Source organism: Sus scrofa, chromosome 1 (genome assembly GCF_000003025.6).
Source record: "Sus scrofa isolate TJ Tabasco breed Duroc chromosome 1, Sscrofa11.1, whole genome shotgun sequence".
Classification (NCBI taxonomy): domain Eukaryota; kingdom Metazoa; phylum Chordata; class Mammalia; order Artiodactyla; family Suidae; genus Sus; species Sus scrofa.
In genome coordinates, this window is record NC_010443.5 from 121,316,241 (window position 1) to 121,339,459 (window position 23,219).

Consider the following 23,219-nt stretch of genomic DNA (forward strand, 5'->3'; position numbering starts at 1 on the left):
ATCGTGGGTGGCTACAGCTCTGTTTTGACCCCCTAGCCTGGGAACTTCCATATGCTGTGAGTGTGACCCTAAAAAAAAAAAAAAAAGATATTTATGTAGCAATAGATGCATCAGTAATAACTTTTTGCATGGATCACTTGGTCATGTGGTCATAATATCTCCAACAACTATTTTTACAAATTTACACAATAGTTACAAATTTCTCAAAATAATACAACCTGCAAACATTTTAGTAAATAAATACAAATTGTATACACTTCCTTTCAAATATTAGACCTATTACAAATATTTATTTTAAAGTTCCATGCCATAGTACAAAGACACTAGATTTGAATACTTTATTATTTATTTATTTATTTATTTATTTTTTGTCTTTTTGCCTTTTCTAGGGCCACTCCTGCGGCATATGGAGGTTCCCAAGCTAGGGGTTGAATTGGAGCTGTAGCCACTGGCCTACACCACAGCCACAGCAATGTGGGATCCAAGGCACGTCTACGACATACACCACAGCTCACGGCAACACTGGATCCTTAACCCACCGAGCAAGGCCAGGGATCGAACCCGCAACCTCATGGTTCCTAGTCGGATTTGTTAACCACTGAGCCATGACGGGAACTGCCTAGATTTGAATACTTTAGCATGTAACAATTACCAACTCTGATTTTTTATTTTTCTTTTTATGGCTACACCTGCAGCATACAGAAGTTCCCCAGCTTGGGGTTGAGTTGGAGCTGCAGCTGACGTCTGCGCCACAGCTTGTGGCAGCACTAGATCCTTAACCCAATGAGCCAGGCCTGGGATCAAACCTGAATCCTCACAGAGACAATGTTGGGTCCTTAACCTGCTGAGCCACAATGGAAACTCTGCCAACTATAATTTTAAATTGCTATGAATACATTGGTAAAAAAAGCCTAAAGAACCTGTGTAACTTAGAAAAATCAAATTTCTTACTTTATTAAGATCTTCATGGAGACCATCCATCAGGAACAGAAGCAGTTCTTGTGAATCTTGCTGGCTGTATCCAGCAAATTGGTCATTGATCTTGCCAATGGTGATTTTGAAGTCTTTTGGACTGATATACCTGTACTGTCCTGTCCACAGGGCTTTCATGATTATGCCAAATTCTTCTGCTACTTCACCTTTATGTCCCAACAAATTTGACCTTTGCAAATAAAATTAATGTTACAAAAGAAACAATAAAGGAAATTATAAAAAGCCAAGGAACAGTGGATTCTTGTTATCAAGATTATTCACATACTGTAATATATGACCCTACACTAAGATACTTATTCATAAGTTTATTACTAAATACTTACCTGATCTTACTTAGATTACAACCCTCCAACTTGTTTCTTTTGGGGGCCAGCCCTGCAGAGTCTCCTCTTCCTTATCAACAAGCTCCAGTTTGACAGTAAGGTTCTGCCTTGTTGCACTATTCCTTTCCTGTCTGTCCTTTACCAATCAAAGGAAGCTTTTCTCTATATATATTTTTTATTTTTTATTTTTTTTTATATTTTTAGGGCTGCACATGTGGCATATGGGAGTTCCCAGGCCAGGCACTGAATCAGAGCTACAGTTGCTGGGCTACACCACAGCTACAGCAACAGGGATCCAAGCTGCATCTGCGACCTATACCATAGCTCACAGCAACGCCAGATCCTTATCCTACTGAATGAGCCCAGGGATCAAACCCACATCTTCATGAATACTAGTCGGGTTCGTTACCGCTGAGCCACGATGGGAACTCCTCTACATTGTTCTTAAGAATAAAGATATTTTCCTCTTTCCTAATTTGAGATCTCTGGAACTGGGTGGCAAGGAAGTGTGATTAGATCACTCTTTTAGTATTATATAGCAAAAAGTATGAAGTTTCTTTACCTATTAATATCTTCCTGATAACAGTTGCGGTTGAAATAATCAGCCAAATGTGGAGCATTACATAGGCACTGGAGTATTGAGTTCATGTAACAAGTATTTCCTAAATTACGAAGTCCAGTGAGAGCTGGTCCAGATCCTCCAAAAACAGGATTCAGGTTTCGAATCTGAGAAGCAGAAAGCCTTGTGATCTCAGCTTTAGGGTAGCTTGTTGGCCTAAGGAAGAAAAAGTGTTCAAGATACCTTAAAATGCACAGCATGTGAAATGAAAGTTCACACTACAAAGGGCAGCAAACTTCAGCATCTGTACCACAGTACACAGTAATCCTACCAATACTTATAAGGATCTGGGTCTTAGAGGACATTCAGTATCTAGGTAACACTCATTATATTCTATGACCCTCCCATGAAACAAATACCTTTAACCTCTCATATGAGTTCATGGTAATTTTTACAAATACAGTGAGATAGACTCTCTGGCTTCTCATGACCAGGTAGTCTTCCATTAGAGAAGGCCCTTTCAGACTTCTTTAAATGATCCCAGGACGTTCAGCACTATCAAATATTAAATTTGACCAGAATGCCAAATAAGGAATCAGAATAGGCATATCTATTTATCATTGTGGAGTATTTATCAAGGAGGCAGAGGTTATTTGGGTACTAGAACCTAAAGTCTAGAGCCGTGCTGACAAATTTGGTAGTAGCTGCTAGCCACAGGTGGCTGCATAAATTTAAAATAAAATTTAAAATTCAGCTACTGGAAGTCCTGGTTGTGGCTCGGTGGTAATGAGCCCAACTAGTATCCCTAAGGATGTGGATTCAATCCCTGGACTTGCTCAGTGGGTTAAGGATCCAGCATTGCTCTCAGCTCTGGTGCAGGTTGCAGATGTGGCTTGGATCCTGTGTTGCTGTGTCTGTGGTATAGGCCCGCAGCTCCAGCTCTGATTCGACCACTAGTCTGGGAACTTCCATATGCTGCAGGTGTGGCCTTAAAAACCAAAAATAAAAAATAAAAATAAATAAAATTCAGCTGTTTAGTTACACCAGCCACAATTCAAAATAGCCACTGCCATACTGGATAGCACATATACAGAATGTTTCCACCTACATATCTAGTGCACAGCACTGGAATAGGGGATGCCTCTAAGACTTTTGTTACTTTAGTGTACTTGACTTACATGTGGAACTTCTAGAATTGCTACAGCATTAAGAAAACTCCTCCTTGATAAGTCTTTTATGATCAATCCTAAGCATATTTCCACCTCTGAAAGGAATACTGAGAACAGATTTAACTATATTTCAGTTAGCTTTTCTTTACACATCTCAGGTGTATGCACTCATATGCTCTGTTCAGTACATATAAAAAACTGCATATGCTAGTTTTTAACTTAAAATTAACAAACTTTATTAAGAATGATGACTCAAGAAGGAATTAAATCTTACCAGTTTTAATAGTGGGCCCTACAATCTATAACTACATTTATAAAATTTACAAAATCTCCTCGAGGTAACTCCCCACCTAGCAGGGTAAGTTTTCAGGGGGAAGTGTTAGTTACTAAAGGGGCCAAAAAGATAGCCTAGTTATTAGAATTCCTTAGCAATTAAGAGAATGTATATTACAAACAGAAAAATCCATTTATTTTCACGTCCATCTAGTTTACATCCCTTAAAATTAATGATCAAAAGTGTAAGTACAAGTAACTATCTTCTCATAACCTTACCAATCATAAGCCGGGAGCATTAGGGTATTCAATAGAAGGGATAAAGCCAGGAATACATCTAAGTGAGATACTGTTTGGGGAAACTTAAATGAACCTACTGATCATCACTTGTGAATAGAGTAACAGAAAAGCAACAAAGGAAAAGAGAACAGAATAAAGATTAGAAGTTGATATACAGCACAATGCCAATTATTTTAATACTACATAAATGTTTTCCCATGTTACTGGCTGAGTTTTAGAAAAAGGTGGGAATTTGAGAGCTGCAACCAGACATACTCAAAAATCCTATAAATTATGGTCCTCAAAGGGAGACAGAATCACAGGAAGTTTATGAACAACATCTAGATAGTCTGGCATGCTCCCTTAAAATGTAACAAGCTGTATACCTTTATGTCTATGTTAATACTTATGATAAACTTCTGTGATATATTTAAGTTAGCATTTGGAAGAAAAACCAAGCATATTTAATGCATTTAACACTTTTTTTCCTCTACAGTACACAAAAACAGCTGGGATATCCATCCACAGAAATTTCTGACTCCCTAACATTAGGAAGCTGATAGGTTTACAGTAAAAGTTTTCAAATATAGCAGATTATTCTGTTTCCAGGAGTTAGGATAAACTTACTTGTTTTCCCGATTAACTGTTGGTGTCACTGTTGGCCTCCTCTTCTCTTCCTCTTGGATGGCCTGGGTTATATCTGGGGAGGAGTAGGAGCGCTTCAGTTTGGATGGTTCCCTGTCCCGCTCAGCAGGTATCTGTGGCTTGGCTTTATGAGTTGGAGGGGTGGAAGGAGGCGCAGATGAAGGAGCCATTTCCGGTGGATACATATGAACAGTATTGGTGGGTGAATGATAGTAACGAAAAGTTCCAGTGATGGGATCAAGAAACTTAGATGAGGGAAGAAAAACAGATCAAAACAATGAATGTTAGGTGAACAACAACAACAACAACAAAAATCAAAAGTATTCCACTGCTAAATTTACTTTTGGATTAAAACAATTTCAATAAAATGGTGATAATCACTTTTACAATTCAACTTCCAAAGAACTTTAAGTTTTAAAGTGATACACTGTTTCTAAATGACAAATGCCAGGATGCTCATATTGTGGCCAGAATCCCAGACTGGATATTGAGAAATATAACCCTGCTGTAATTAGAGAAATGAATTATGTCTTCTATAACGAAGAAACAGAATCAACTCTGCATTAGAGAAGATGCAGAGTAAACAAATGAGTTTTTAAAAAACAAAAACAAAAAAAAAAAACAGTGACAATGTGGAGTTCTCTTGGGGTGCAGCAGGTTAAGGATCTGGCACTGTCACCATTGTGTTTTGGGTCACTGCTGTGGCGTGGGTTCAATCCCTGGCCCAGGGATTTTCACTTGCCACAGTGTGGCCGAAAAACAAACAAGCAAAAACAGTGACCATGTTATTTATTTCTACGCAAATTTTTAGTTTTACCTTGGCCCAGCCTGAAGGCAGTCCTGGTACGATCCTCCCCATTTCTTCACTTCGTGCTCTTGTCAAAGGCTCTCGAGTCTAGTTTAAAAAAAAAATTGTTTTTAAATTAAATTTTGTCATATACAAACTTAAGCTGCTGGTACACTAAAGAACCAAAAAGCCTATGCTGGCTGCCCTAAATCCTTTTTAAAACAAGTTCAAAGATGAGGAAACATACATGCTTTCTCAAAGGCTGAAAACTGTCACAGCAAGGGGAAGGAGTGTGTGTGCACAAGCTTATAATGATGGTGGCTTTTAACACTTTTTCTAAAAAGATCCAAAAATGTAAAGACAATTCATTTCTAAGTGTCAACCCAAAAGAAATGAAAATATATTTCTACACAAAGACTTGGATGCAAATGTTCATAGCAGCATTATTCCTAACAGCCCAAAGCAGAAGCAATCCAAGATCCATCAAATGTGGTATATCCACACAAGGGAATACTACACTCAGCAACAAAAGGAGTAAGCAACTAATATATGGTACAATATAGATGAATCTCAAAAAATTCAAAAGAAGACATATACAAAAGACTATATATGCATATGTTTCAGTTATATGAAATGCCTAGGAGGCAAATCTATGGAGACAAAAGATTAGATTCATGGTTGCCTGGGCTGAAAGGCAGGAGTGGGGAGTGACTATGACCAGGCACAGAGACCTTGCTGGTGTAATGGAAATGTTCTAAAACTGGACTAAGTCAAAAATATTTCACAACTCCAAACTGAAATCACTGAACTGTACACTAAAAATGGGTAAATTCTATGAGATGCAAATTATACCTCAAGAAAGCTCTTAAATAAAAGAAAGCAAAGATGTCTTACAAAGGCCTAAATTTTAAATTGTGATGAAATATACATAACATAAAATTTACCATCTTGACCATTTTTTCATGTACAGGTAAGTGGCATTAAGTACAGTCATGTTGCTGTGCTACCAATCTCCAAAGGTCTCTTCATCTTGCAAAACTGAAACTCTGTACCCATTTAAACAACTCCTGACTCTTCCTAAGGTCCCTGGCAACCACCACTGTACTTCCTGTCTCTATGAATTTAACTGTTTTAAGTACCCTATATAAATGGAATCAAAGAACATTTTTCCTCTTGTGACTGGGCTTGTTTAATTTAGCATAATGTCTTCAAGGTTCACCCATGTCAGAACTGCTTTTTTAAGGCTGAATAATATTCCATTTTATGTACACACTACATTTTTAATATATTCATCTGTTAATAGATATTTGGGTTGCTTCATTCTTTGGCTATTATGAATAATACTCTATGAACATAGGTGTATAAATGTATTTTGAGAATGAATCCACTTTCAATCCTTTTTTTTTTTTTTTGTCTTTTTTTTTTTAGAGCTGCATCCTCAGCATATGGAAGTTCCCAGGCTGGGGGGCAAATCAGAGCTGCAGCTACCAGCCTATGCCACAGCCACAGCAATGCGGGATCCAAGCCATGTCACAGCTCACAGCAATGCTGGATCCTTAGCCCACTGAGCGAGCCCAGGGATTGAACCCGCATCCTCCTGGATACTAGTAGGCTTTGTTTCTGCTGAGCAACAATGGAAACTCTTTACTTTCAATCCTTTTGGGTGTATGTCCAGAAGTAGAATTGATGGATCATACAGTAAGGCCTAATAAGCATCTTTCAATTTCAGAAAATGGTTAGAATATACATTATTCTTTAAATAGGAAGACAAGCATCTATTCCCTTTAGCATATAAATGGATCAGTCATGTAAAAACAAACAAAAAAGCTACCAAAGAATGCAAAAATTCCCTCAGAGATCTTAAGATGAAGGATGAGGATATGGTAGAGAGAGGACTGCATGGTTATAATCTATGTTTTCCCCCCAATGAACCACTGCTTACTTTATTTCTTTCGGTGTCTTCCGTATTCTCTCTAAAAGTTCCAGTTTTTAGAATTCCACTTTCTGGCTGTCCTTTAATCTTAACAAGCTGTAAAATTATTAAAATCAGAAGTGAAATAAGACTAACTTTCCTTCAATATAAACCTACCTATAACTAGCTAATACAAGCAAATCCATCAGACTGAAAGTACAAAGAAAAAAAACAAAACAAAAAAAGAGGCTCTGAAGAGTTATATATATATATATCTTTTTGTTTTGTTTTGTTTTTAGGGCCGCACTTGTGGCATATGGAGGGTCCAATCAGAGCTACAGCTGTCAGCTTACACCACAGCCACAGCAATGCCAGATCTGAGCCGCATCTGAGACCTATGCCACAGCTCACGGCAACGCCAGATCCTTAACCCACTAAGTGAGGCCAGGGATCGAACCTGCAAACTCATGGTTTTAGTCAGATTTGTTTCTGTTGTGCCGCCATGGGAGCTCCTGAAGAGTTTGATTTTATTGTGAAATGAGATATTTTAATTAAAGGTGGTAGGGCCCATATGGCATTTCTTAACACAAAAGGTAAAGAGCTAAGAAACTCTGATGAATCAGTTTGGGAGAAAAAGATGTAAATCATGGCCTCCATAAACACTATCCTTTTATTTAAGTATCTTATGATTTTGGTTACCTTGAAAGTGGTCATGCTCTAAAATCAATAAGTATTAAAGAGAATGAAGAGATTATAGAATTTCATACAAAGCAATATTCAAAAATGCAAAACCCATTTTATTTTCATTTAGTTATTTACTTTTTCAGCTGCACCTGTGGCATATGGAAATTCCCAGGCCGGGGATCAAATCCAAGCCACAGCTGCAACCTATGCCACAGCTGTGGCAACACTGGATCCCTAACCCATTGTGCTGGGCTGGGGATTGACGCCACAAAGCCACAGAGACAATACCAGATCATTAACCCTCTGTGCCACAGCAGGAAATCCAAAAAATCCATTTTATACCTCTTAGAACTTACTACAGTTTCTTTAAAAAATTCACTTTAGTTTTATATTAAAAAAACACTATAGGAGTTCCTGTGGTGGTGCAGCAGAAACCAATCCGACTAGGAACCATGAGGTTGTGGGTTCGATCCCTGGCCTTGCTCAGTGGGTTTTAAGGATCTGGCACTGCCGTGAGCTGTGGTGTAAGTTGCAGAGATAGCTCGGGTCTGGCGTTGCTGTGGCTCTGGCATGGGCTAGCAGCAAGAGCTCCGATTCAACCCCTAGCATGGGAACCTCCATATGCTGCTGGTGCAGCCCTAAAAGGACAAAAAACAAAAAAACAAAACAAAACAAAACAAAAAAAAAGCAAAAAAACCCCACTATAGTATAGTAAAAACTTGTTAAAGTTATGATAATTTAAATAAAATGTATTCCAGAATAAATTATGTATTTTGCCTACTTTTAAAATGACCATATAATTAATGCAACATTATAGGAAACATAAAAAAGGAAACTTGATCATCACAGAGCAATTTAGATTTGTAGGTGGGACGTTTGGCATCTATTCTAAATGACCCCAGAAATATGAATGTTTTAAGTTCTTAAGACTGCCTGCCCCTATGGATATCAAGATAGAAAGTACCTTTGGAATTTAACTGCATATGGATTTATAGGCAAATTACTTAACTTCTAAGCTTCAATTTCATTTGTCAATTGAATACCTCATAAAATTAACATTAGGAAGAATAAGTAAGATAATTTAGAAAAAAAATACCTGGAATATAGCAGCTATATGATGAATGATATTTAAACTGTAAAAGCACCTAACTTTGGATTCTCCTATGAATAAAGTTAAAAAATTTAAGAACATGGGCTTCGTTTCCCTCACTTCGGGTGTCTAGAAGGTTTCTGCATGGGAGCTGCATTTTTTTTTTTTTTTTTTTGGCCACACCTGCAGCAAATGCAATTTCCCAAGCCAGGGATCAAATCCAAGCCACAGCTGTGGCAACATCAGATCCTTAATCCACTGTGAGAGCTGGAGATCAAACCCATGCCTCAGCAGTGACCCAAGCCCCCACAGAGACAAAGCTAGATCCTTAACCTGCTGTACCACAACAAGAATCTTTAATAGTTATGGTTAGCAGCTAAGTGTTCCCTGGATAAGTGTGGCCTTAATATGAATTGTTATCTTGGTATATGTGTGAACTGGTGCCTAAGAAGTATGAAAATTAATGTTCAATAAAGATAGTATTTCAGACTTTCTGTTGTGGCTCAGCAGTTAATGAATCTGACTAGAATACATAAGGACGCAGGTTCAATCCCTGGCCTTGCTAAGTGGGTTAAGGATCTGGCGTTGCCCTGAGCTGTGGTGTAGGTCACAGACACAGCTTGGATCCTGTATTGCTGTGGCTGTGATGTAGGCTGGCTGCTACAGCTCCGATTCAACATCTAGCCTGGGAACCTCCATATGCCACAAGTGTAGCCCTAAAAAGTAAAAAAAAAAAAAAAAAAGATAGTATTTAACTTTTCATCAGAATTCATTTTCATACTACCAAAAATATATTTCCATTTACATGAAATGTAAAAAGGGCTATCGCTGTTCTTGCTATGATAAAAACTCATTTGTTTAAAGATGACATGGTACTAAAAATAGAAAATCCTAAAGACACCACCAAAAAACTACTAGAGCTCATCAATTCATCAATGAATTCAATAAAGGTGCAGGATACAAAACTCATATACCAAAATCTGTTGCATTTCCATAAACCAACAATCAACTATCACAAAGAAAAATTAAGAAAACCATCCCACTTACAATTGCATTAAAAAGAATAAAATACCTAGGAATAAACCTAACTAAGGAGGTAAAAGACATGTACTTAGAAAACTATAAGATAATGATGAAAGAAACTGAAGATGACTCAAACAGATGTAAAGACATATTATCTGTTCACATATTATGTGTTCATGGATTGGAAGAATTACTATTGTTAAAATGTCCATTCTACACAAGGCAATCTACACATTCAATGCAATCTCTATCAAAATACCAAGAGCATTTTCCATAGAACTAGAATAAATAATTATAAAATGTTTATGGGAACATGAAAGATCCCAAGTAGCCAAAGCAACCCTGAGGAAGAAGAGAACTGGAGGAACCATGCTCCCTGATTTTAACTACAAACCCACAGTCATCAAAACAGTATGGTACTGACACAAAAACAGACACATACAGATCAGCTGAACAAAATGGAGAACCCAAAAATGAACACACATTTAATTGGGCAAATAATCCATGATAAAGGAGGAAGAATATATAATGAGAAAAAGAGATCCTCTTCAATAAATGGTGTTAGTGATGGATCAGGACTTTGAGCTACATAAGGAAGCATGTAATTTCTTTCCATGCTTTTTATTGAACAAAATAATTCAAAGTATATACGCATTATGAAGTTCAACATTTAAAGAGCACTAACACTTTATTAATATTAAAAATAAACCAAGAGAGAAGGTGTAAAACAAAAAACCCCAAAAGCAAAAAAGTAAACAAATACATGGTTTTGGATAAACTGGACAGCTAAACACAAAGAATCAAATTAGACTACTCACGACATGCACAAAAATGAATTCTAAATGGATTAAAGGAAGTTCCCATCAGGGTGCAACAGAAACGAATCCCACTAGGAACCATGAGGTTGTGGGTTCAATCCCTGGCCTTGCTCAGTAGGTTAAGGATCTGGCATTGCCGTGAGCTGTGGTGTAGGTCGCAGACATGGCTCGAATCGCACATTGCTGTGGCTGTGGCTGTGATGTAGGTCCCTGGCTTCAGCTCTGATTGGACCCCTAGCCTGGGAATGTTCATATGCTGCAGGTGCAGCCTTAAAAAAAGACAAAAAAAAAAAAAAAAAAGGATTAAAGACTTAAATGTAAGACCTGAAACCATAAAACATCAAGAAGGAAACATAGTACACTCTTTGACACTGGTCTTGATAATATTTTTTGCAGGTCTCCTCAGGCAAAGGAAACAAAAGCAAAAATAAATGGGACTACATCAAATTAAAAAGCTTCTGCACAGAGAAGGAAACCATCAAGAAAATGAAAAGGCCACTTACTAAGTGGGAGAAGATATTTTCAAATAATAGATCTGATAAGGCACTAATATCCAAAATATACAAAGAATTCATAGGACTTTGAAACAACATCAAAAAAACAAAACTGATTTAAAAATGGGCAAAGAATCTTTTTTTTTTTTTTTTTTGTCTTTTTGCCATTTCTCGGGCCACTCCCGCGGCATATGGAGGTTCCCAGGCTAGGGATCGAATCAGAGCTGTAGCCACCAGCCTATGCCAGAGCCACAGCAACGCGGGATCCGAGCCGCGTCTGCAAACTACACCACAGCTCACGGCAACGCTGGATCGTTAACCCACTGAGCAAGGGCAGGGATCGAACCCGCAACCTCATGGTTCCTAGTCGGATTCATTAACCACTGCGCCACAAAGGGAACTCCGTAAAAAAGTGGGCAAAGAATCTTAATGGTCATTTTTCCAAAGAAGATACAAAGATGACCGACAGGCATGTGAAAATATGCTCAACGTCACTAGTCAGCAGGGAAATGCACATTAAAGCCACAATGAAATATAACTTTACACCTGTCAGAATGGCTATTATCAAAAAGACAAGTTTTGATGAGGATGTGGAGAAAAGGGAGTCCTGGAACACTGCTGGTGGGAATATAAATTGGTGCAACAGCTATGAAAAACAGCATAGAGATTTCTTTAAAAATTAAAAATAGAACTACCATGTGATCCATGGTATACGTCTAAAGAAAACCAAAACATTAATTTGAAAAAACATATCACCCCTATGTTCACTGGAGCATTATTTATAATAGCCAAGGTATAGAAGCCCATCAATAAATGAATGAATAAAGAAGATGTGTGGTACAATGGAGTATTAGCCATAAAAAAGAATGATATCTTGCCATTTACAACAACATGGATGGGACAAGAGGGTATCACGCTAAGTGAAATAAGTCAGCTGAGAAAGACAAATACTGAATGATTTCATTCATATGTGTAATCTGAAAAACAACAAATGAACAAACATAAAACAGAAACAGTTATAGATACAGAGGACAGGTAGTTGCCAGAGGGGAGGAGCAGGGCTTGGGGGGAGAAAGAAATAGGTGAGGGAGAGCAAGAGGTACAAACTTTCAGTTGGAAAGTCACAGGGATGAAATATACAGTATGGGAATATAGTCAACAGCTATGTATCTCTTTGTGACACATATCATAACTAGACTAATCCTAGTGATTTTTTTTTTTTTTTTTTTTTTTTTTTTTTGCTTTTTAGGGCCACACCCACAGCATATGGAAGTTCCCGGGCTAGGAGTCCAATCAGAACTACAGCTGCCAGCCTATACCACAGCCACAGCAACACCAGATCTGAGCTGCATCTGTGACCTATACCACAGCTCAGGGCAATGCTGGATCCCTGACCCTCTGAGCAAGGCCAGGGGTAGAATCAGCATCCTATGGATCCTAGTTGGGTTCGTTTCCACTGAGTCACAATAGGAACTCCTCATTTTGAAAGGTATAGAAATACCAAATTGCTATGTTACAGGAACTAACATGGTGTTGTAGGTCAATTATACTTCAAAAACAAACACTTAGAAAAAGTATTTAATTTGTGGTTATTGGAGGTAGAAGGCAGAGGAAGGGGGAATTGAATGAGGGCAGTGAAAAGGTATAAACTTCCAGTTATAAATAAGTACTAGTGATATAATGTACAACATAACTAATAAAATTAACACTACTGTATGTTATATAAGAAAGATGTTAAGAAAGTAAATCCTAAGAGTTCTTGTCACACATAAAATTTTAAAAAACTAATTTTGTATCTCTATAAGATGATGGATATTCAGTAAACTTATTATAATTATTTCATACTGTATATAAGAAAATCATTATGCTGTACATCTTAAACTTATACAGCACTATATGTCATTGTAACTCAATAAAACTGAAAGAAAAAAATGAAGTAGGATTAAAAAAATGCAAAATATTTATTTGGTGTTCAAAAGGGAAAGGCATTGTTAATTGAGTAATAGACCAAAAAAACCCACGAAAAGCATGCATGCTTTATTAAGTTAAAAAATAAGAAGAACAAAAAAAATCTCCTCCAAAATTATTAAAATCAATGTTGGGGAATAGTCAAAGGCAACAACATTAATGGGGTTACTGCCTCTATTATTGATTAGATGAATCAACAAGTGAAATGACACAGACCTGACCAAAAAAATCATTACACACAAAGATAAATATTGGTTAATCTAAATGTCACTGATTTTAGACATATTCTAAGCAAATACAAACTTCATCATATAAGTTTGGTGCCTAATTCCTCCATTCTGAGATCAGATTACATTTCACTCTAATCTTCTGATGATCATACATCAAGCATAAAAATGAAGAATGTAGCTGTTTATTTTGATTATCAAAAATATAATGCACAGAGTTCCCATCGTGGCTCAGTGGTTAACAAACTTGACTAGTCACCATGAGGTTTTGAGTTTGATCCCTGGCCTCGCTCAGCTGGTTAAGGATCTGGCGTTGCCATGAGCTGTGGCAGAGGCTGGCAGCTATCGCTCTGATTGGACCCCTAGCCTGGGAACCTCCATATGCCACAGGTGTGGCCCTAAAAAAAAAAAAAGACAAAAGACAAAAAAAAAAAACCAAAACATATATATATATATATACACACACACACATACATAAAATGCACTCAGTTCCCACTGTGGCACAGTGGATTAAGGATTTGGTGTTGCTACAGCTGTGGCATAGGTTGCAGCTACAGCTTGGATTCAATCCCCGGCCCATGAAGGAATTTCCATATGCCACAAGTACAGCCCAAAAACAAAACAAAACAAAAAAAAAACAAAAAAAAAACCCACAAAAAGAGAAGCACTTCATAAACACATAAGGCAGTTCCATTTCCAACCAGAGTAGGTAAGCAAACGCAGGTGGATCAGTACAAATCTACCACCTCCTAGAAAACTACTTAAAATATCTGCCCTATTTATGGAATGCTACTGGAGTCATCATCTTATGTACATTTTATTATAGTTAGTTTGCAATTTGTGCTATTTCTACTTACCTTGCCTGAACCCGAATCTCCTGCCACAGAAGCATGGGGTATATCTCCTGCTGACTGTTTCTGCATTTCTGGGGTTGGACACCTCTTCCCCCTATCTTCCACAGATTTCTTGGCATCAGTAGTTTCATGTTCACTTTTACTTTGTCTTTTTACTCCTGTTATTTCTCTGCCCTTCTTTGCTGAGGTTTCTTTATCTTCTTTCTTGGCCTGTTCACTTTCTCTCTTTTCCATTTGCTCTTTTGCATTTTGTTGCTTCTCTGTGATTTCATTTTCTTCAGCTTCCTGTTTCTTTCTGTCTTTTTGTTCTTCTTCTTCCTTTCTCAGTTTCTCTTTCTGTTCCTCTTGCTGCCTTTCTCTAAGTTCTTTTTCTTGTTTGTTTTTCTCCATTAGAAGTGCAGTTTCTGCATGAATACGAGCTTTTTCTTCATCTGTTAACATGGCAGTTGGAGGGGGGAATATTGGTTTTGTGGAACGATCAGGAACAACTCTTCCATCCTGGGGAGACTGTTGCTCATGATCTGTACTTTCAGATTTTACTCTATGATCTTCAGGCAATTTGACTGCTGGTTTTTTAGTACGATCAATCTATATCAACAAAAACAGAAAAACATATTCTTCTGTCAAAATCCAGGAATGTATTAACCTCAGTTCTTGATATCAACTTTTGATAAAAGAACCATCACTTTGTGGATACAATCTGTACCAAAACATCTATTCATAAATTATCCTAAGTCAAAATTTCTCATAAAACAGTTAAGTCCTCTTGATTCCACATTTCTAATATACCTTGATGTGTTCTGTATATGAAGAGTTTGTTCTAAAATATAAAACCCAGACCTGGGCATACCTAGACTAAAGTTCCATCTCCACGTCCCCAATTGCCCATTCATTATCTCAATGTGAGCGTCTCCCATATACCACAAACCTCATACTGACAAAACTGAATTCATAATTTCCCCCAACAACACATGGGTGTGACCACCATGCAAATAGTTAAGTCAAACCAGAAAAATGAGACCTTCAGATGTTTTAAATTTATTTTTCCACACTGTTACCAGAATAATCTTTTTTGGGGGGGCTGCTCCTGTGGCATGCAGAAATTCCGAGGCCAAGGATCAAAGCCGAGCCATAGCTGTGACCTAAGCCACAGCAGCGACAATGCTGGATCCTTAAGGCACTGCACTACCAGGGAATACCTTAAAACCTTATTTAAAACAGCCTGTACTAAGATCGCATCTAAAATCCTTGCCATGCTTGTTTGGCCCTATGTAGTCTCACTTCTGCTTGTCTCCCTCATTTTATCTCATACTCTTCTACACACCAGACATACTTGCTGCTCCCCCACCCCACCATTCCTCAAAGATGCCATGCTCCTTCCCAACTCAGACCTTTATATCAGCTGTTCATCTAGAAAATGCCCACCACAACATTAGGTCTTGGCTTAAACATCTCTCTCTTAGAAAAGATTTCCCTGATTCCCTAAGTCTAGCCAAGTCCCCTATTATACCCTATATATTCATAATACCCTATTCTTTTCCATCACAGTACTTATTGGGATTCTTTTTTTTTTTTTTTTTTTTTTTTGTCTTTTTGCCATTTCTTGGGCCGCTCTCGTGGCATATGGAGGTTCCCAGGCTAGGGGTTGAATCAGAGCTGTAGCTGCCAGCCTACACCAGAGCCACAGCAACGCGGGATCCGAGCTGCGTTTGCAACCTACACCACAGCTCACAGCAACACTAGATCCTTAACCCACTGAGCAAGGCCAGGGATAGAATCCGCAACCTCATGGTTCCTAGTCGGATTCGTTAACCACTGCGCCACAACGGGAACTCCCTTATTGGGATTCTGATTAAACAACTGTGATTGTTTGTTTAAAATCTTTCTTCCCTCCTGTACATAAGCTTGAGTAGGGGAGAGACTGCCTGACAGTAAATAAATGTTGCAGAAGGAAGGAATAAAATATTCCATAACAACTTTTATAAGAGGTAAGATACTAATTACAAATTGAGTAATCACCTCAATTTAATGACATACTAACCCTACAAAATTGTTAGAAGAGACCCTAAGATTATTTCTTGAGAATATAGTTTACTGAAACAAAAATGAGAATATCTGCTGGTAACATGTACAGTGTTCTTACAAGATGAACTGTATGTTCCTTCTCTTTTTGCCTCTTAACTTACAATCCATTTTTCCACTCATCTTGAAAGCATAGGCATGACCATGTTACTTTCAGGTTTAAAATTCTGTAATGGTTTCCTTTTGCTACGGGATAAAATTCACATTTGATCAAAGTCTCTCATGAAGACTTTTGTGCACTTTCCAGTCTTATTTGCTATCACACTCCCCTCTCTCCAACTGAGAGCTCTGCATAAGCATGTCAAAGATACTCACTGATCCCAGAGCATGCTTTGTGCATTTAGTAATACAGTTTTCTACTTATTTCATCCTCAAATCCTACTCACCCCTTAAAGCTCAGATAAAAATACTACCTCCTCCATGAAGACTTTCCTGATGATACTCACTCTCAGTCAGAATTTCCCTCCTTGCTCTCTGCTTCTGCAACTATTAAAAACAATTAGGATATTCTGCCTTATGCTATGGCTGATTGTGTCCATGTCTATCCTTCTAAACATCAGACAGAATCCATGGTTTTACCATATTTGTAAACGTTCACATTTTCTTTCATATAGGAAATCTTCTAAGATATGCTTTGCTTGGTGAATTGCACATATCTTGGAAAGTCACAAAGGGATTGGGGTCAAATAACATGGTAAGTTGAAAGGAAGCCCCTTTTAAAATTTCTTAAATTTACATTTTAAGAAAAACTTATTCTATGTAGTCTTAAGACTTAATATGAAATATTAAAGCAGACCTTTAAAAAAATGAAGAAATTAACTACCTCGTTTTACAAAAAAAACACTAAATTTTCTAATCATAGCCTGCTCCATAAATGAGATGTCACCCACTTCAAATGTGAAATACATCTGAAGAAAAATATTAAAAATAAATGCTAAAAAACATTGTTAGACTCTCTCTCAGCTTTTCCTTACAATTCTCATTGCCTCTGAATTGATTCTATGAACAGTCTTTGTCTCCTTCCCACCTTTGCTCAGGAGCGGGAAGCAGTCCTGGCTGACACTTCTGCCCTGGTGAGGTGGCTGCCAGAGAATGTTACTGCTAACTCACCAGTTTCTTGTATTTTGGAGGAGGTCAAGGCCAGGCCCCCAGTTGGCTTGAAAAGGAATACTTTCAGAATTTTCTTTCCGTCACCTGGGTGGGGTGTCTTTGGTTCTCATATTTCCCTAATAAACTCAACTTTAAAAAATAAAAAACCTTATTGGAAAATGCATAAGAGAGAATTAGCTAACCTTTAAGTATATTCTTTTTTTTTTTTTTTTTTTTCCCCTCGCTATTTCTTGGGCCGCTTCCACGGCATATGGAGATTCCCAGGCTAGGGGTCGAATCGGAGCTGTAGCCACCGACCTACACCACAGCCACAGCAACTCGGGATCCAAGCCACTTCTGCAGCTTACACCACAGCTCATGGCAACGCCAGATCCTTAACCCATGAGCGAGGCCAGGGATCGAACCTGAGTCCTCATGGATGCTAGTTGGGTTCGTTAACCACTGAGTCACGATGGGAACTCCATTGGCTATTAAAATTCTTAAATAATTATTGTTAAAAACATACCTGTAATTTGTGTCAAATTTTAAGGAAACAGAATTAAAGTACTATTTTAAAACCAAAATATTAACATCATATATTCATCATCTATAAGTCAAACTATTTGGGAAAATAATATGAATTATAGTCAAAACAAAACAAAAAAATTTCACTGTGGGAAAAAAAAGAAAAGAAAGAAAGAAAAAAAGGAGTTCCGGTTGTGGCTCAGTGGGTTAGGAACCCAACTAGTATCCATAAGGATGCAGGTTTGATCCCCGGCCTCATTCAGTGGGTTAAGGATCTGGCATCGCCACAAGCTGTGGCACAGGTCACAAGTGTGGCTAGGATCTGATGTTGCTGTTGCTGTGGCTGTGGCTGTGGTGTAGGCCAGCAGGTGCAGCTACGATTCAACCCCTAGCCTGGGAACCTCTGTGTACCAAAAATGAAGCCCAAAAATGAAGAAAAAGTTCATTGTGTTAATACTGGCTTTTATTAATACTGCCTGTACTAAATGGATCCAGCTGGTTTTTAAAATCCTTTCAGTTATCTATTCTAATATTGCTGTGGCAGAATGACTGAATTACAATGAAAAATTTTTATAGCATAAAAGGTACCAAAACGTATAGATATCTCTCAATACTTTGTAAAATATTGAAATATCTCTCAATACTTTTCTTTGTAAAATATTGAGATATCTCTCAATACTTTTCTTTGTAAAATATTGAAGGTATACTCAATATACATACTTCTATACTATATATTTAATATAATATTAAAAAAAGAGAGACAAAAATCAAAAACATACCTGTGGAACAATCTTTACAGTAGGCACTGGCTGAATTATGGGTGAAACATCAGATTTGGAAGCAGCAATTGGTTCAACTGGAATTGGTATATTTAGTGGTCCCACTCTCTCATTTTGATTGTTTGTCAATTCTATACTTTCATTGACTTCTATAGGACGTGACATCTGGGCAGTAGGTTTTGAAGGAAGTGATTCTTCCAGTGAGGGGTAGGTAAAATTCACTAAAATTCCCAAAAGAAATATTTTTGAAGGAACAGCAAAACCCATAAGCAGTATTTAATATCTCATGCATGTTATTTATATGTAATAATTAAATATAAATTAAGAGATGACAACCACAACAGTCAAAGAATTAATAAACATTAACTTAGAGGCTCTGGACACCTTCTATTCATTTTTGTTTTTGTTTTGTTTTGTTGGCCTCGCCTGCGGCATAGGGAAGATCCCAAGCCAGGGACTGAACCCACACCACAGCAGTGACCTGAGCCACTACAGTCACAACGCCAGATCCTTAACTCACCACACCACAGGGGAACTCCTGAACAGCTTCTATTTTTAATGTCTAAAAGCAAACTGCTATCTAATAGGACAAACCCACACACAACCAAGAACATTAATCTGAGAAGATAAATAAAGTATATTTTACCAAAACAACTTTAAACAAAAATTTTCACATACATACATACATGAGATAGACACCTCTTCATTCTTGCCTCGTGGGGGTGGAGTGACTTTAGCATTTGTTGTATACTGTGGATAACAAAGGAGCCAGTTTTCATAGCCTCCTTCTAAAACCAAAGGCTCATTGCGCAGGACAGTTTTACTTTCCCACTATAAAATAAGGAAATAGTATGTTTAATATGGCAGCAGCTTCTTCACAGCTAAAAACATTAACAAACTTGAATTTTACAATTGCTTTTAAAAGAGTCATCCTCTAAATGACTGAACAAAAGAGAGCTGAATTCAAAATTCAGCACTGAATGAAACAAATGGATAGATCAGGTTTTTTAAATCACACAAGTAATCCATGATCTTATAAGAAAAACAGGAAAATAAGTGAATATACAATAAAAATCTTCTATAACCTCATCACCCAGAGATACTACTTTAACATTTTAGAGTTTATTTTTACCATTTTCTACATAGATACATCTTTTTAAATTTTATTTTTATAAAATAATGAAGCTCATGATGCTGCTTTTCTCTTATATGAACATCTTTTATTAATAGAGCTATATCATCATTTGTAATAGCAAGACAATATTCTATTTTATAAAGACACATACACAGATACACATACATACACCAAAACTCTATAAATCATTTGAACAATTATTTTTCCCATTTAATCATAAACAATGCTGAGATAAACATTAAAAAGATCCAGAGTTCCCATCGTGGTACAGCAGAAACGAATCCAACTAGGAACCATGAGGTTGCAGGTTCGATCCCTGGTCTTGCTCAGGGGGTTAAGGATCCGGCGTTGCTGTGAGCTGTGGTGTAGATCGCAGACACAGCTTGGATCTGGCGTTGCTTCGGTTCTGGCTCAGGCTGGCGGCTACAGCTCCGAATGGACCCCGAGCCTGGGAAACTTCATATGCCGCAGGTATGGCCCTAAAAAGACAAAAAACAAACAACAACCACAAAAACATTAAAAAGATCTTTACACATGTACACATCCAAATAACTCCATTAGGGAAAATCCCCATAAGTGGAGTCCTGAGCCAAGAGTCATGAACATCTTAAGGCTATTAATATATACTGCTAATCTTTGAAATGACCTTTTAAAAATGTTTGTGCACAATAATTTCCAAGGAAAACTGCTGTTTTAAAGGTATGGTAGATGCCACCAAACAGCCCTTAAAAAGATAATACCAATTTACCAACAGTACATATTTATCAACAGTATATGAGAATGCCCATTCTAAGTCTTTGTAATTTTTACCCAATTGGTGGATATAAAATGGGTTGTTTTAATTACCATTTATTAGTGAAGTTAAACAACTTTTAACATGCTTATTAACCCTTTACAGTCTATGACTTAACCAACCTCAACTTTTGCCCATTTTTCTAGAGTTTGCAATTTCCTGGCAAAATGAATGTACTGTGAACATTGAGGAAAATAGGTCTTTGTTCTATTTGTTATAAATATTCTTCCTAATTACAAATAAATTTTCTAATTTTGCCTACTTTTACTTTATTTGTGGTGTTTTTAACACAATTATATTAGCCCTCTTGGTTTAGGATCAAGATTTTAAAAACATTTATTAATGCTTTTTCCTGGTAGTTCATGTTTGAATTGACATATTTATATATTTTACCCATCTGGAGTCTAGTTTGGGCTAAGAAATCCTTACCTTTAAGGATCCCCTTTCCTTTACTTACTGGCTAGCCAGCTGCCCCCAAACCAGTCATTTCAATCTATCTTTTCCTCACTGATCTTTTACATCAGCTTTATCATACACTAAACTTTCAGGTATCTTAGGTTGATCTTTATGGAACTGACACTTTTTAAAGTCAAAACTAATTGAATATTTGCAATTTCACATATTGACCTATACCTGGGTGTATTTCTAGCTTTCCTTATTTATTTATTTATTTATTTTTGTCTCTTTCCTAGGGCTGCACCCATAGGAAGGTTTCCAGGCTAGGGGTCAAATCGGAGCTGTAGCTGCCGGCCTATGCCAGAGCCACAGCAACTCGGGATCCGAGCTGCATCTTCGACCTATACCACAGCTCACGGCAACACCAGATCCTTAACCCAGTGATCAAGGTGAGGGATTGAACCTGCAACCTCATGGTTCCTAGTCAGATTCGTTAACCACCGAGCCAGCCACGACAGGCACTCCTAGATGTCCCTATTTTAAAGCATGATTTGTTTCAAGGCTTTTAAGATTACTCTCCTGGAGGGCAAGGTTCCATCAAGTGGCCCTCCTACAAGCAGACTGAGTTTTATTTTTACCACACACTCATGAGCATTCAGAGCTATCACTGTTTAATAATTTAATAAATTAAACTGAGTATTATTTTTTATCTTTCTTAATTTGATCATGACAGTGGCACTTACTATTTCAATTTGCATTTCTCTGATTATTAGCCAAGCTGACACTTTTATGTTTTTGTCACTTGCATATCCTCTTCTGTTCACGTCTATCTGAATCCACTACTTATTTCAACATTTTATCATTTATTTTTAAAGTAACTTCATTATTTATTTGCAAAATCTCTTTGCATTTTAGGTACTTGAAATCACTGCCATATTTGTTGCAATATTCTTGTCTTCTGCTTTCAAATTTGGCATATTTTTTAACCCTTAAGTTTTTATTTTATGAAGTCAAATCTATTAATCTTTTTTCCTCAGTGCCTTGAAGCTTCCTTTGCTTTTATGAAAAACAACACTTTTTTTCAGATATTTATGTTTCTGAAAATTTTAATATCCTACTTTATAAAGATCAGTTTACTCTTACTTGGTGATTGAAAACTAGTCTTTTAAATTTGAATTAAAAAAAAAAAACTACAACAAAAGCATGATGGATCTTCTTATCCTTAAGATAATCAACTAGTCATCATATCTTTCTAACAACCAGAGGAGGCTTGCAATTACAGTAAACTAACAAGGAAACTCACTAACCTTGAAAAGTGCATCTTTCAGACTCCGCAGAATTGTTCCAAGTTGCAAATCTTTGGCAGAACTAAACCAGTCAAGAAGTACCACATAATCCACACTCCCCCTCTTCTTCCATGTGTCTTTAGAATCATCTGGGAGGTTTGCTTCAATCCAACTAGCAGTGACTCTGAAATGTATTAAAATTTGTATCAGGGCAAAAGTAGATGAGAGGTTCTAATACACTAATATTACATATTGAAATGAAACACTGAGTTTTGCTCTATAGTCTTTATTACACCATAGCAAGCTTTGGTGACAGTTTCAGACTGTATGTTAAGATAGTAGACAGACTAAAATAATGAACAACTTCACTAATGCAATATATTTTAGTAACTATTAGAGATTGAAAGAAACAGACTCAGCTGACTTTCTGTTTTGTTCTCTTTTGTTTTTTTACAGCTGCACCTGCTGTATATGGAAGTTCCTGGGCTAGGGGTTAAAATGGAGGTACAGCTGCTGGCCTAGGCCATAGCAATAGCAACGCCAGATCCAAGCCTTGTCTACGACCTATACCACAGCTTCTGGCAATGCCAGATGCTTAACCCACTCAGCAAGGCAAGGACTGAAGCTGCATCCTCATGGATACTAGTCAGGTTTGTTACCACTGAGCCACACAATGGGAACTCCCCAGTTGACTTTTTATACCAAAAAAAAAAAAAAACAAACAAAAAAAAACCTCTCCAAAACAAAAAGAAAGGACCAAAACTGAAAACAAAGGAAGTCATCTAAGTAAGTCTCAGCCAAATATAAACAACTGGGTGGGGGTAGGAATGTCCCTTAGTTAACACTGCCTATATTTCAGTTCTCTTATACCTATACGAACAATTAATAGTGTACCAAATACCAAAATGCTCATTTAACAAACACACAGAGCATTTACTATGTGCCAGGTGCTATTCTAAATGTCTTCTTCTCACCAGACTTTTAGAAAATGGCATTATTAACCCCATTTTATAGATGGGGAAACTTAGCACTTAAG

General features: G+C 37.3%; 1 protein-coding gene across 5 annotated transcripts in view; it reads right to left on the reverse strand.

Moving 5' to 3' along the window:
* The window catches only part of USP8 (ubiquitin specific peptidase 8), a 70,124-nt gene that overhangs the window by 10,210 nt on the left and 36,695 nt on the right, over window positions 1–23,219 (reverse strand). For 3 of the 5 annotated variants that reach the window (XM_021095635.1, XM_021095634.1, XM_021095657.1), the window contains 9 exons: window positions 22,205–22,367; window positions 19,260–19,404; window positions 18,574–18,794; window positions 14,102–14,686; window positions 6,971–7,057; window positions 5,059–5,136; window positions 4,224–4,486; window positions 1,879–2,091; window positions 952–1,162 (listed from right to left, as the gene is read on the reverse strand). In XM_021095635.1, coding sequence (XP_020951294.1) covers window positions 952–1,162; window positions 1,879–2,091; window positions 4,224–4,486; window positions 5,059–5,136; window positions 6,971–7,057; window positions 14,102–14,686; window positions 18,574–18,794; window positions 19,260–19,404; window positions 22,205–22,367 — 1,966 coding nt within the window. The remainder of the gene's footprint in view (window positions 1–951; window positions 1,163–1,878; window positions 2,092–4,223; window positions 4,487–5,058; window positions 5,137–6,970; window positions 7,058–14,101; window positions 14,687–18,573; window positions 18,795–19,259; window positions 19,405–22,204; window positions 22,368–23,219) is intronic. The other 2 variants (XM_021095647.1, XM_021095641.1) reach the window with 1 other exon arrangement.